This window comes from Pagrus pagrus, assembly GCF_965226575.1.
Source record: "Pagrus pagrus genome assembly, chromosome: 20".
Classification (NCBI taxonomy): Eukaryota; Metazoa; Chordata; class Actinopteri; order Spariformes; family Sparidae; genus Pagrus; species Pagrus pagrus.
In genome coordinates, this window is record NC_140207.1 from 762,724 (window position 1) to 777,647 (window position 14,924).

Genomic DNA, 14,924 nt, shown 5'->3' on the forward strand with positions numbered 1-14,924 from the left:
GCTGATCACAGCTGCTGATGACATGTGACGTCATATTAACATATAATATTTAATAATTCAATAATCAAAGTGATACATGAAACGCAACACTCAGGCTGTGACGTCACATATCGGCTTCACTGCGCTCTCGTGTAGTTTGTCCGCGCCTGCTCGCCGTACACACAGTCCCGAGACAACAGACGTGTTTGCGCATGCGCCCGAACATCAACAGCAGCCCAGCAGGAAGTGGAGCAGCAGACAGGCAGTCACAGGTCCACGGTACCTACAGGTCCACGGCAGACTGAGCCGGTACATGTTCTGGACGTGGCTGTCTCTGACGGGTCCGCGGTGATCCGTGTCCGTGCTGCCGGAGCTAACGTCAGCTAGCTCGGCTGCTCAGAGCCTCGGTCCGGCGCGTGACGGACCGTGAGACGGGCTCGGTGAGTAGAACTGTGAGCGTGCAGACACTCAGCTGACCCAGTTCTGAAGGGTCCGAGTTCTGTTCACACACAGAAACCTCCGACACAAACCGGAGCAGAGAAAATCTGAACGCCATCTTTGTTTTCTGTTGTCCAGCCGCCATTAGGAGAGAGAGGCTGCTGAGTGTGGAGCGGGTCGAACCAGAACCACGAGCCGAGCCAGAGGTCAGAGGTCCCAGCTGCTGCTGCCTCCACACTGAGAGGAGTCATGTTTGAGAACTTCAGAGAGAGACTTCACATGGTCCAGCAGGACTTCACCACGGGCTTCAAGACGCTTGGAGACAAATCCAGAGACCCGAGGACCCGGAGGCAGCCCCGGTATGAAGACAGCCTTCCTCACTTCACCGCTGGACTGGAGGTCCTCAGCAGGTACGAGGAGAGCTGGTTTCCGCTCCACAAGAGGACCAAAGAGTGTGCGGAGGCCGCCGAGGCTGCAGACGGAGACGTGGTCATGCTGTCGGCTCACTGGGAGAGAAGAAGAGTGGCTCTGACCCAGATCCAGGACCAGCTGCACAGCCTGCCGGCCTTCATCGCCGAGCTGGACGCCATCACCGCCAACATAGCGCACCTGGAGGGCGACTTCGAGGAGATGGAGAGCCGGCTGGTGTACCTGGAGACGCTGTGCTGTCAGTGTGAGCAGCAGACGCTCAAGCAGCATCACGTCAGCGAGCTGGAGGTCTACAAGAAGAAGAAGAGGAGGGAGCTGGAGCTGCTGGAGGTGGAGCTGAACTCTCAGCACGCTCTGAAGGTGGCGGAGCTGGAGCAGGCGGCGCAGCAGAAACTGAGGGAACGGCAGAAAGTTTACGAAGAAGCTTTCAACCAGGACGTGAAGCAGTACCTGACCACCGGACAGCTGCAGCACAGGCAGCGAGGGGCCGCCGACGTGACGGTCCTGGATCAGGTGACCGTCACCAACACGTCCGACCAGGAGGCGCTGGACGACTTCCTCAACTCCCTTGGTGATGACATCAGCACTGGGTCATCCCTGACCTCAGGTCCAGACCTCGAGTCCTTCTCCTCCGGGTCTGCGATGGCCCAGACTCCTCCCACCAGCAGCCAGCTGTCCAACCAGGACGCAGCGTGGGAGCAGGAGGAGGAGGCGGCCAGCGAGGAGAGCGACAAGCCTCTGGTGCAGTCGGACGAGGAGGACGTTCAGCCCGATCTGTCACTGGTCGGCTCCGATGACAGCGACCCAGCCGGAGACGAGCCCTCTGGGTAACCTAGCAACCAGGCCCTGAAACTGTCCACCGGGTCGTTTCACACCAGCTCACCTGCAGTGAAAGACGAACCATCAGTGAGGCTTAAAGGTGCAGTACGTAAGACTGACCAGAGGAACGCTAACTGCTGCTAACTGTGGCTATCATTAGCCCTGTTAGCTCTGTTAGCCAAGCAGCCAGTAAACAGGGGAGTGTTGGTGTTTACACGGCTAGCAGGAGAGCTCTGGACCAGACCGGGCCAGGCTAGCTGGTTAGCATGCTAACTTCAGTAGAATCTGACGTACTGCACCTTTAAAACACACGATGACGTTTAACCCAAACAGTCAGAACTGAAAAGTGTCAGAACAACATGAGCTGTGAACGGTTCTGGAGTCTGTGTGAGTTGCTATGAAATGACCCTGTTGCCCCTCAGAACCGCCCCGGTGCTGCCCCGGACTTCAACTGGACATCTCTGCTTCCTCTGGAGTCAGGAACTGATTTCACTCATTTGATCTGAAAACCTGCCTTAAAGACCTGAACCGGACCGGTCCAGACTGTGAGGAAAAATTCTGACCCTGATAAATCAGCTGATAAACACACAGTTCTCTGCAGTGATGCTTTGAATGTGATGACATTCCTGTTCCTCATGGAGCTCATTGATCAGAGCTCATTGATCAGAGCTCGTCTGTAGTGAAGAGAGACGGATGATGTATTGATCCTGTTTGAGTCTCACACATGATGTTTGTCTTCAGACGGTGACGTCATCATAAAGACGACACAGCCGCCGGCGCCGTTAGTGACGTCGTCTCCTGACTGAAACACTGTAGAGCTGCTCCTGTACATCAGCAGCTCACAGAACTGAACCAGAACCAGAACTGCAGTTGTCACTATGAGCAGATTTATTGTGATGTTCATCTTGTTTACGAGCTTTTCTGAGCCCAGCTGGCTCCATGTTGGTGTTGGTTCTGGTTCTGATGAGACGATGTAGTTCACTGAGCGCTTCAACACAAAACTACATGAGGTTTGACTTTAATACAACAAACTGACAAACATCATGTGACTGATGACCCAGTTCAACTGGATCAGTACATCATGTGTCTCCTCGTCCACTGATGATCACATTTTTTCCTGAAATCAGTTCATTATATTTAGCCGACAGTCTGACAGTGTTGTGTGTGTGTTGTGTGTCCTCCTCCTGTGGCGGCTCTGATTGGTCTGTTCAGTTTCTCTGAGCTGAGTCTAAATGTCGACGGCGCCCTCTGTTGGGATCAGGTCAAATAGCACCACAGACTGGTTCAGCTGGAGGTCCATCGACACTTCGCTGCCTCATGTTGATCATTTTGGTACGATTCATTTTCCTCTGAGTGTCAAATATATATTTCTGTTTCTAACACATCAGTAAAACTAAACTATGACTAATGTGACTGCTGAACAGAACCAGGAGAAGATGTCAGAGAGTAAAACGTGTATCTGGTGTGAATGAAACAGCTGTGAGGTGTTGATTCATCATTGATCCCTAAAACTGATCAGTGTGATCGCTGCTCTGTTCTCTGGTTCAACGATGAGGCTGAGTGTGCTCTGCATTTATATTATTATTATTATTATTATTATTATTAACAGTGAAGTCTCGTCTGTTGAGTCAGAGCTGCTGCAGTTTGCTCCACAGCAGCTCTGACTCTGTGTTGAAGCTCTTTAAAGGTGCAGTATGTAAGAAATTAAATCTGAAACACTCAAACATGATCAACAGTGTGAAGAAACAGCAGAAGAGCTCCAGAGGTATCTGCTGGAGTTAGCATGCTAGCCAGCCTGAAAACCTCTTCCTCCCAACAGGACACAGTTAGCAGCAGTTAGCTCGTGTGGTGGTCTGCTGCCCCCTGGCTGTTGGGAGGTGAACAGGTGTCCAGTTCTTACACTCTGCACCTTTAAGTCTGCAGCTTCTCTAACAGCGAGCTGTCTAACGTCTCTAACTGCTCAATAAACAACATCCTAACATCTTCTGTCTGACGCCTCTGATTCATCATCAAACAGCTGCTGGGACGGTCCAACTGCTCGTCACATTAACTGGGGACAGACGTGTGGGCGGGGACAGACATGTTGTGGGCGGGGACACACGTGTTGTGGGCGGGGACAGACATGTTGTGGACGGGGCGCTGCGTCTCAGAGCTGTTTAACTACAAACATTGAAGAAGAAGAAGAAGTCGACCTGGGTTAAACTAATAATAACTAGCATGAACTGATACAAATATAAACTATGCACTGGTATGACTGTCATAAAGTCCTGGATGATCTGATTCGTCCTGGGAGGCTCTAGTATGACCTGGTGTGTGTAGTGGTGTGTACAGGTTTGTACAGGTGTGTACGGGTGTGTGCAGGTGTGTAGTGGTGTGTACAGGTGTGTAGTGGTGTGTACAGGTGTGTGCAGGTGTGTGCAGGTGTGTACAGGTGTGTAGTGGTGTGTAGTGGTGTGTACAGGTGTGTACAGGTGTGTAGTGGTGTGTAGTGGTGTGTGCAGGTGTGTAGTGGTGTGTACAGGTGTGTACAGGTGTGTAGTGGTGTGTGCAGGTGTGTGCAGGTGTGTAGTGGTGTGTGCAGGTGTGTGCAGGTGTCAGTGTGCAGGTCCGTGGCGTCGCCTCCCTGTTGTATAATCCACCTGCAGGCTGTTTGTTCTTCTCATGTCAAACACACAGGTGTGATTGTGTGAACAGAAAAGGTCAATGCAGCACGTCGTCCTCCATCAAAGTCAGCGTGTGTGTGTGTGTGTGTGTGTGTGTGTGTGTGTGTGTGTGTGTGTGTGTGTGTGTGTGTGTGTGTGTGTGTGTGCCTTCATCAGTCCAGCTTCCTGTCTGACCAGGTAACGCAGCAGAACCATGACTGTACTTTCTTCTACTCGTGTCCGTCCACCAGTCAGAACTTGTTTTGTTTGCAGGTGTCATCAGATCTGGATCGGTTCTGGTGGATTTTAACGAGCAGGTTTTAAACGCACCACACGTGCACGTGGATCAGCAGCAGGTGAACGTGGCTTTGAAACACCTGCAGCAGGTGTGTCGCTGCTGACGCCAACAGGATGTCCTGCTGCTGCTGCTGTGGTGTGAGTCCCAGAGGAGAGCTGCTGGAGGGTAAACACACAACACACACAACACACACAACACAACACAACACAACACAACACACACTGTCTGAACACACAACACAACACAACATACACAACACAACACAACACAACATACACTGTCTGAACACACAACACAACACACACTGTCTGAACACACAACACAATACAACACAACACACACACACTGTCTGAACACACAACACACACAGACTGAACACACAACACAACACAACACAACACAACACACACAACATACACTGTCTGAACACACAACACAACACACACTGTCTGAACACACAACACAATACAACACAACACACACACACTGTCTGAACACACAACACACACAGACTGAACACAACACACACACACACAGTCTGAACACACAACACACACAACACACAGTCTGAACACACAACACACACAACACACACTGTCTGAACACACAACACAATACAACACAACACAACACACACACACACAGTCTGAACACACAACACAACACACACTGTCTGAACACACAACACAATACAACACAACACACACACACTGTCTGAACACACAACACACACAGACTGAACACACAACACAACACAACACAACACAACACACACAACATACACTGTCTGAACACACAACACAACACACACTGTCTGAACACACAACACAATACAACACAACACACACACACTGTCTGAACACACAACACACACAGACTGAACACAACACACACACACACAGTCTGAACACACAACACACACAACACACAGTCTGAACACACAACACACACAACACACACTGTCTGAACACACAACACAATACAACACAACACAACACACACACACACAGTCTGAACACACAACACAACACACAGTACAGTACAGTGAACTGCAGTAAAAGGTGAATATGTTGAATCATTAACAGTAATAAATAATCGTTTGCTCATTCATTCTCAGGTTAAATCAGGTGTGATCATCAGGAAACACAACAGACTCACACTGAACTGAGAAGACTACACGTTGTTTGAATAGTTTGATTACTTCTAAACTAGTGAAATAAAGTTATTAATATATATAATATAATATTATGTGCATATAAAATCAGTGTTGGGCAAGTTTCCTTCAAAATGTAATATATTACATGTAACTTAGTTTCTTAAAGAAACAACAATAAACGCTTCACTTCGGTCGGTGACGAGGATCATGTGACACAACTGTAGTAATTTATTACTGAAATATTAGTAACGTGTAATATTACTGTTACTGCTGAAGCTCCACCGCTGTGTTTAATATAATATAACATGGTGTAATATAATAAAATATAATGTAATGTAATGTAATAATCTCAATCCTCAGTGTCTCCCTGTTGTCAGTAGTGAGAGTGCAGCAGAGGGCGCTGTCTCTCCTCCACTGTGTGTCTGCAGCACGTTATAAACACACACACACACACACACACACACAACACAACACAACACAACACAACACATCGCGACAACATGTCACATGTGATCATTAAGTTTGAATCAGCTGGACTGAGACACGTCCATCATTGATGTGACGTCAGAGTGTGTGCGGCAGGTGAGGTCACGTGTCTCTCTGCAGGGATCAGGAGGAAGGAGCGGCTCGTGAGCGGAGAGGAGGAGGAGGAGGAGGAGAGCAGGAGGACCATGGACATCTCTCTGCTCAGAGAACAGTACAGGAGCAGCAGGGAGACTCAGCGGAGACACACTCAGGTGCTGCTGCTCAGGACAGGTGAGCGGAAACACGGCGGCTCGTGTCGCGCGCAGGAAGTTGTTCAGAAAACATCAGATTTAGTTTTAGAGAGAAACTCTGAAATGTTGGAGTGTGAGGAGGAAACGTGTCGCTTCAGGAGGAAGTGTTGATTAGAAACTCCGAGAAGTGACTTTATTTACCTGTCGAGCTGCCGGATGTGAACTTCCTGATCTGAGATTTCAGAATAAAAGCACGCAGAACAGGCGTTTCACTGAGGCTCTGTCACCAGAAGGTTTGTGTCCTACAATCAAATATTCAAATCAAGTTCTTTAGTAAAGAATAGTAATACTACCGTGTACAAATACTCAGCCACAACATCGCCAGACTCCCTTAACAAATGTGGTGATTTTAAGAGTTGTTGAGTTAAAACAAACTCTCTAACGTAGTGAAACTCTGTCTCTGACAGACTCTGAATCATTGTCTCCTTGTTGTAAATTCAGCATTAAATGAAAACAGTCAGTTGTTTGTTTCCTTGTACAAAGTGTCAGTTTGTGGCAGCATGGCTGTACCAGCCTGTCTGCTTCTGTGTCTACAGTGCTAAAGTCTTACCTGCCAACATGTAGCAGCTGTTTGAACACACTGTTTACACTGATTTCACCATTTACACTCAATTTATGAAAGAAGAAACATGTTATTGATCTAAACATGTCACATTTTACAAACACACTAAACAGTAACCAGTATAGGCGACTTCTTTGTCCCCAGACTCCCTTAACAAATGTGTCAGTTTAGTGAGTTGTTGAGTTGGAGACACTTTATAAACTGTGTGAAACTCTGTCTCTGACTGATTCTGACTGATTTGTTCCTTCTTGTAAATTCAGCAAATGTTCTACATGAACTTCTTTCTGTCTTTGAGTAGAAACTTGACTGAGCTGGACTCGTCCATCACTCAGGACGGATGTTGACGTGTTTCAGTTATTTTTCGCTCTCTGTCTCAGTGTCGGAGGAAGTGTCGGAGGCCGTCAGCATCATCCCCGTCGCTCAGGGTTTGACGTCGCCATGGGAACCAAACCGCAGCCCACCACCAGCTGTAACCTTTGACCCCGTCCCGACAACCTACGACCCCTGGCACGTCCACCTGGGCCTCCACCGGCGCTCTCATTCTGCTGTCACCGTGCAGCTCATAGCTCCGTCCCCAGAAACAACGAACACAGACAGTTCCCCCCGGTCAGTCTCTGATCGATCACTTTCATTGATTTAAATTCTGATGCAGAGATCAGTTAGATATCACAGACAAACCCGTCTGGCTTTAGAGCCTCGGTTCAGATAAGAAGAACGTCAGTGGGTCCCTTCAGGATCAGCTCTTTGTAAATTCACGTCTGTGTCTCTGGTGGACGTTGAACCATCATCTGAGTCTGACGGTCTCCATGTTGTCTTTCTCCTCCAGACGTTCCTCGTCGTCCTCAGAGGCCGTCAGCTCACGACAGGATGTGGATTCACCGAGCAGCTCCAGACCAACGTCTCCTTACAGCTCGTCCACCACAGAAGAAGACCCCTTCAACACAGGCAGGTCCAGAGGAGACCCAGATCCTGGATCCCCTGAGAGATCAAGAGGAGATCCAGAGAAGATGGATCCAGTCCAGGTTTCTGTCTCCGCTTTGATTGATGCTTCAGAGCTAAACCCGAGCGATGGATCCAAACAGGATCATCCCGACGGCTCTCTCACCAGCTCTGAGGAAAGCTCCACCCCCGTCGCCTCCATCGCCTGCTCCCCCAGCAGCTCCACCTCCAGCCTGCATGAAGATCTGAATGAGGACCGGTCTGCAGGGAGGAAACCCAGTAAAGACGTCCTGCGGACCAGCAGTGCCTCGCCCTGGGCGGGCTCCAGGGAGTTCTCTGCCCCGGCCCTCAGGTTCACCAGGCAGCTGAGCCTCGGGGGGGTGGGCTCCTCCATGGGGGTCCACCTGAACCAGAACTACCACCCGTTCCCCAACAGGAAGACCCCGAGGATCTCTGAGGCCGCCAGGAGGCTGGGGATGTACTCGTCCTTCTGAGGATGAATTATTAATCCTGAGACTCTTTAATGGAGCCCAAAGTGTTCAACATCAGATCAATAACAATAAATATGAGACAAACATGAATGAATTGTATAAAATGTGTTTATGATTGAAGAAATGATTCAAACTTAATCATGTTTAAAACATCTGAGGTGATGAGTTCAGCTGGAGACTGAACTGTCATACGTCTGATGTTTTTCATCCTTCACATTTCAGATGATTGATAATCAATAAAGACGTCACAGCTGCGTCTGAAGCTTGCTGTGATTCAAATCATTTATCAGCACGTTTATTCCTGTTTACAGTCATTCACATGATGTTTCACAAATTAAATTCAAATCTGTCATTGTGTAATAAGAGATGAAAAGGTGACGCGCAGCATTTTAATTACACAAGTAAATTAAAGTCACGATCAGAGAAAGTTCATACACGTTCACATTCATTAAATCCTGTATGTCATTTATAAATAATGTATCAACTTTATCAGACGTAAGAAGTCAGATTTTGTTTCATGACACAATTTCATGTTTTACAAAACTTTTCCTGCAGATTAATAAAGAACAAAAGTGCCAAATATTAATATTAGTAACCATGAAAATGTGAAATAATCCCACATGTTTAAATATGATACAACAACTGACCTGAAAATACATTGTGAAAAGAAGGATGATATATTAAAAAAATAATAAACCGACTTTAAAAATTGTGTTGCTTTATTTATAACTTTGAATTGTTCTGTAGAGATTGTAGACTATTCATACTTTATTCCTTTAATCAGATCCACATTAGCTTCCACAGATCAGTCACTAATCTTCCCGGGGTCGTTAGAAACTACAAAAATGACTTAGTAATTTTATTTTGTTTTATTTATTTTATTAATCAAATACAATTTGATGTTGTTTTATATAATAATTTAATTCAATTATTTATTTATTTTATTGTATTTATTTTTATTTTATTTTATATTATTTTACATTATTTTATTGTATTTATTTTATTTTATGTTATATGATTTTATTGTATTTATTTTACATTATTTTATTGTATTTATATTATTTTACATTATTTTATTGTATTTATTTTACATGATTTTATTGTATTTATTGTATTTACATTGTTTCGCACTGTGCCTGCATCGCCTCTTCTTAACTTCAGTCACAGAAACGCTGCGTCACATTTGACCCTCTCGCAGCGCCGTCGTAGACCTAAGATCGTCTATTTCTGCGAAGACGCGTCTCATGGCTGTGACGCACCCGCCGAGCTGTTCGCTCGATTTTGTCTGACGTGGGTTCCGTTAACGGGATCTTGAAACGTGCTCAGAGTGAGACCTCTTGCGTGCGTCGTCACCTCCTTCCGAGAAACGATAAATGTACCAAAACAAGCGCACCGAGCTGCGGGACGAGCGGAGGTTAGCGTGGATTTAACGGAGACTTCTGACCGCGGAGCTGTTTGTCACCGTGTCCTCTGACAGCGAGGTGAGTGACGGAGAGGTGTAACAGCCTCTGACGGCAGAGCAACGAGTCAAACCAGCGGAATAAGCTGCTTACGGTGTGAACACAGTGTGGACTGTAACGTTAGAGTGAGTGGTGACAGGAAGTGTTAGCTAGCTGTTAGCACTGCGAATAATACAGAAACTGCGTCACTCAGTCGGAACCAGCCTGCTCTCACTGAACACTGATGTGAGCTGACATCAGCGGTGATGTTCCGCATGAAGCTTCTGTGAGGCGAAGACACCACAAAGCTTCAGGAGAGTTCACAGCGACTAACACAGCGAACAGAGAGCAGGAGGGAAGTTTAATCAGTAGTTCAGGAGGTTCTGCTCACAGATTAAACTGAGTCCAGAGGTTTGATTCAACTTCTCTGAAGTTTGAGGAAACAAAGAGATTTACTAAGTAATATTTAGACTGGAGTCCATATGTACGGTGGCCCTGAGGGTCAGAAATCACAGATATACATATAACATGAAATATAAAGTATTTCAGAAAACATGATGACACTGAGGAACATGTTGCCTCTTCTGAAGTGTTAATACCTGTCCAGCTCCACAGACACGGGCTCCTACGTTTCCCATAATGCATCTGTAAGTGTTTCCCATCTTCCTGCTCCTGCAGAGGCAGCAAAGACACGAACAGTCTGCTCAGCATCACTGAGCCTGAACACCACACAGACATGAGCTTTACAGAGATCACACGTTAAAATGATCATAAACCTAATGTCATAATGAGAGTAAAGATATAGATGAAGGGAAGTGATCGTAAGCTCTCCGCTCCCTCCCTCCTCTCCTCTCCTCCTCTCCCTCTCCTCCTCCTCTCCTCCTCCTCTCCTCTCCTCTCCTCTCCTCCTCCTCCTCCTCCTCCTCTCCTCTCCTCCTCTCCTCCTCCCTCCTCCTCCTTTCCTCTCCTCTCCTCCTCCCTCCTCTCCCCGTCCTCCTCCTCTCCCCCTCCTCTCCTCCTCCCTCCTCCTCCTCTCCTCTCCTTTTCTCTCCTCCCTCCTCTCCTCCTCTCCTCTCCTCCTCCCTCCTCCTCCTCCTCTCCTCTCCTCTCCTCCTCCTCTCCTCCTCCTCTCCTCTCCTCCTCTCCCCTCCTCTCCTCTCCTCCTCCCTCCTCTCCTCTCCTCCTCCCTCCTCTCCTCCTCTCCTCTCCTCTCCTCCTCCCTCTCCTCCTCTCCTCCTCTCCTCTCCTCTCCTCCTCCCTCCTCCCTCCTCTCCTCCTCTCCTCTCCTCTCCTCCTCCTCTCCTCCTCTCCTCCTCCCTCCTCCTCCTCTCCTCTCCTCTCCTTTCCTCTCCTCTCCTCCTCCCTCCTCTCCTCCTCTCCTCTCCTCCTCTCCTCTCCTCCCCTCCTCCTCCTCTCCTCTCCTCCTCCCTCCTCCCTCCTCCTCTCCTCTCCTCCTCCTCTCCTCTCCTCCTCTCCCCTCCTCTCCTCTCCTCCTCCCTCCTCTCCTCCTCTCCTCTCCTCTCCTCCTCCCTCCTCTCCTCCCCTCCTCTCCTCTCCTCCTCCCTCCTCTCCTCTCCTCCTCCCTCCTCTCCTCCTCTCCTCTCCTCTCCTCTCCTCCTCCTCTCCTCTCCTCTCCTCTTCTCCTCTCCTCCTCTCCTCCTCCTCCTCTCCTCTCCTCCTCTCCTCCTCCTCCTCCTCCCTCCTCCTCCTCTCCTCTCCTCTCCTTTCCTCCTCCCTCCTCTCCTCCTCTCCTCCTCCTCCTCTCCTCTCCTCTCCTCTCCTCTCCTCTCCTCTCCTCCTCCCTCCTCTCCTCCTCTCCTCCTCCTCTCCTCTCCTCTCCTCTCCTCTCCTCTCCTCTCCTCTCCTCCTCTCCTCCTCCTCTCCTCTCCTCTCCTCTCCTCCTCTCCTCCTCTCCTCCTCCTCCTCTCCTCTCCCTCTCCTCTCCTCTCCTCTCCTCCTCCTCTCCTCTCCTCTCCTCTCCTCTCCTCTCCTCCTCCTCTCCTCTCCTCTCCTCCTCTCCTCTCCTCTCCTCTCCTCCTCTCCTCCTCCTCTCCTCCTCCTCTCCTCTCCTCTCCTCTCCTCCTCCCTCCTCCTCCTCTCCTCTCCTCTCCTCCTCTCCTCTCCTCTCCTCTCCTCTCCTCTCCTCCTCCCTCCTCCTCTCCTCTCCTCCTCTGGTTCTGTTGTTCTGGTTGTTCTCAGATGATGGAGGAGCAGAACACGGAGGCGAAGCTGAAGCACCAGCTGAAGCAGGAGAAGGTCCAGCTGTGGAACCCTCCGTACACCGACGACGACAACCAGCCGGGCCGGCAGCACATGCAGGTCGGCTCCCGCAGAGGCCGAGTGTCACATTTATCATTACGTTCACTCTGTTTCTGATCCCGACGACAACCAGCCGGGCCGGCAGCACATGCAGGTCGGCTCCCGCAGAGGCCGAGTGTCACATTTATCATTACGTTCACTCTGTTTCTGATCCGTTTGTTCGTCTGCACTGTCAGGAGCTGGCGGAGCGCTACGCCCCCCTGCTGGGCCTGTCGTTGTCGGAGGTAGGGGGCGCTCTGGAGTCGATCAGAGTGCAGGCGGTGAAGAGAGGGAAAGGAAACAAGACGTTCAGGGAGACGAACGTGGCCTCGCTGGAGCTGCTGCTGCCCAGAGACAGCAAGAAGGTGACGACACAAACTGTCCAGGGAGTGAACGACCGCCTCGAGCTGAAGACACGACCCAGATATTTATTTTACCGTCAGAGGAGGAAAGAGACCAGAACATAGTCACGGTTCACAAACATAAAGATGACTCTGGTCCATTATCTGTTTATTAAAATCTTCTGCTCGTGTTTCATTGTCACAGCAGATATTTAGAAAATGAAGCAGGAAGTGAAGTTCTTCATCCGACACTGATGGATGAAATAACGACGGATATTCGTTTGTTTTCAGGATCCAAAGACGAAGAACCACATGGAGACGAGGCTGGATGTGCTGGTTCAGGAGGTGGTGGACAGGTACACACACACACACACACACACACACACACACACACACACACACACACACACACACACACACACAGCTGTCACTGACCATGTGTTGATGTTGTGCTGCAGGATTGCAGAGGAGTACGGCCTCAAACACATCAAACTGATCCTCAACGGGAAAACTCTGTGTGTAGGTGAGTTCAGACGTCTGCAGGTAAAACACAGGAAGTGCTTCAGATATCAAGTAAAGCTCGCAGGTGTCACCTAGAGATCCTGAGTCTCGCCTGCTTTTACTGCGACACGCACGTTGTTTTCAGCTAAAAACAACCTGAAACGATCTGCAGACGCTCTTTTTAACGAGGTAACGGAAAATCACATCATCATATTAATTGCTGGTTATCAAAGGCTGACTCAGCAGAGAGTGCAGCAGCAGCCAGTTATCAGTCAGCAACAGGTCAGCGACCACGGGTCAGTCTGCTGAAAGCTGTGTGGACAGTGTGTGTTTTCACAGTGAAATGCTGTAGCGGCAGCTCGATGGTGCGGTGGAGGACACGTTCTCCACCTGCTTGTGTGGGTGTCCTCCACCCTCAAATCAAAACAGGTAGATTAGGTTAATTCTCCAGTCAGTGACGAAGGCGCCAGCTCAGATCTGGACTGAGCGCTGACCACTGCTGCCTCAGGACGGGTTTGATATGTGATCAAATAAAGATTCTTCTTCTTCTTAATGTGTGTGTGTGTGTGTGTGTGTGTGTGTGTGTGTGTGTGTGTTTCAGACCAGCGCCTGGACGAGCAGGGTGTGAAGAACCACAGTAAGATGATGGTGCTGAAGGTGAGCGACGCCGAGTGGAAACAACAGCTGAGCGAGGAGGAAGAGAAGAAGAAGAACCAGAACGAGAGCGTCCAGAGGACCCAGAAGGGCTTCCAGATCCTGTCAGAGAGAGGTACCGGTCCAGTTTAACCAGCTGGTCTAGAGTCCACGATGTGTTGAGGGTGTGTCCAACTCCCAACTGGGACGGACGGGACATAATTATATAAGTATAAGGACGTAATTATATTTTATAAACATTAATATCACATTCAGTCTGACGGAAACACATTTTGACATCATCATCTGGACGGATCCAGATGATGATGTCAAAATGTGTTTCCGTCCTGGATCTGGATCCGTCCAGATGACGATGTCAGGTCCACTTCAGTGACAAGAAACGAGGTCGTTAACTGAAACCAGCTGGTTGAACATGTGATGTCACCACAGTGACACTGATGTCAGCGGAGATGATAAAATGATAAAAACTCTGGTTAAGTTATCAGGATAGTCGTGACTCTCCTCAGTAATCGCTGGCTGAGCCACAGTGACAGGAAACGCACTGAGCGGCTGCAGATCACCGCGGCCCGTCAGCGTCTGTTCATCAGGCCGAGTCATTCAGTCAAACAGCGGGACTTCAGGTTTAAAGCTTTTTGTGATGATTTTCGTGGTAATGGCATGAACTGCATTTATTTTGTCAGAATAATCATCCCATTACTGTGTGTGTGTGTGTGTGTGTGTGTGTGTGTGTGCGTGCGTGCGTGCGTGCGTGCGTGCGTGCGTGCGTGCGTGCGTGCGTGCGTGCGTGTGTGTGTCAGACGGCAGTGAGGACCCAGACACCACTCCTTTCCTGGAGATCGCCGACCAGAGAGGAAACCCGCTGACGATCCCTCACAAGGAGAAGAAGGTAGAGACCTGACGTCCTGTTTCAGTCACTTCTTCATGAATAAAGATCCAGAAGTCCAAACATGTGAAGTCGCTGTGATGAAAACATCATGAGTGTGTGAGGCGATGACGAGGAACTGAAACCTTCCTCACATGAACACAGTCAACAGAAATTCTTCTTCTGTGGTTTTATTGTGTGTGTGTGTGTGTGTGTGTGTGTGTGTGTGTGTGGTCAGGCTCTGATCCTGGCCATGGGTTTCCATGAGAAAGGTCGCTCTCTGATGAAGAAGAAACAGTT

The 14,924-nt window shown here is 48.9% G+C and overlaps 3 protein-coding genes across 3 annotated transcripts in view; all 3 read left to right on the forward strand.

The window, feature by feature from the left end:
• The first annotated feature begins 177 nt into the window (after nt 1-177).
• On the forward strand, nt 178-3,648 carry LOC311249214 (dysbindin-A-like). Its single transcript, XM_084340086.1, has 2 exons — nt 178-419; nt 556-3,648. Exon 2 carries the CDS (start codon nt 667-669, stop codon nt 1,675-1,677), a length of 1,011 nt encoding a protein of 336 aa, XP_084196212.1. The 5' UTR covers nt 178-419; nt 556-666; the 3' UTR covers nt 1,678-3,648.
• Nucleotides 3,649-6,333: 2,685 nt separating this feature from the next.
• On the forward strand, nt 6,334-8,813 carry LOC311249229 (uncharacterized protein). Its single transcript, XM_084340107.1, has 3 exons — nt 6,334-6,517; nt 7,477-7,705; nt 7,926-8,813. Exons 1-3 carry the CDS (start codon nt 6,433-6,435, stop codon nt 8,530-8,532), a joined length of 921 nt encoding a protein of 306 aa, XP_084196233.1. The 5' UTR covers nt 6,334-6,432; the 3' UTR covers nt 8,533-8,813.
• A 1,054-nt stretch (nt 8,814-9,867) lies between these two features.
• The window catches only part of LOC311249797 (NEDD8 ultimate buster 1-like), a 6,257-nt gene continuing 1,200 nt past the window's right edge, over nt 9,868-14,924 (forward strand). Inside the window, exons 1-8 of the mRNA XM_084341113.1 lie at nt 9,868-10,010; nt 12,168-12,287; nt 12,464-12,631; nt 12,899-12,963; nt 13,066-13,130; nt 13,710-13,877; nt 14,560-14,648; nt 14,863-14,921. Of these exons, the coding sequence (XP_084197239.1) occupies nt 12,168-12,287; nt 12,464-12,631; nt 12,899-12,963; nt 13,066-13,130; nt 13,710-13,877; nt 14,560-14,648; nt 14,863-14,921 (734 nt within the window). The 5' untranslated portion in view covers nt 9,868-10,010. The remainder of the gene's footprint in view (nt 10,011-12,167; nt 12,288-12,463; nt 12,632-12,898; nt 12,964-13,065; nt 13,131-13,709; nt 13,878-14,559; nt 14,649-14,862; nt 14,922-14,924) is intronic.

Excerpts from the sequence above, each read along its gene's own strand:
- LOC311249214 (XM_084340086.1), top strand. The coding sequence starts at position 667 with ATGTTTGAGAACTTCAGAGAGAGACTTCACATGGTCCAGCAGGACTTC.
- LOC311249229 (XM_084340107.1), top strand. The coding sequence starts at position 6,433 with ATGGACATCTCTCTGCTCAGAGAACAGTACAGGAGCAGCAGGGAGACT. Across the intron at positions 6,518-7,476 it reads GGTGCTGCTGCTCAGGACAG|TGTCGGAGGAAGTGTCGGAG; the intron begins GTGAGCGGAAAC and ends TCTCTGTCTCAG. Across the intron at positions 7,706-7,925 it reads AACACAGACAGTTCCCCCCG|ACGTTCCTCGTCGTCCTCAG; the intron begins GTCAGTCTCTGA and ends TTTCTCCTCCAG.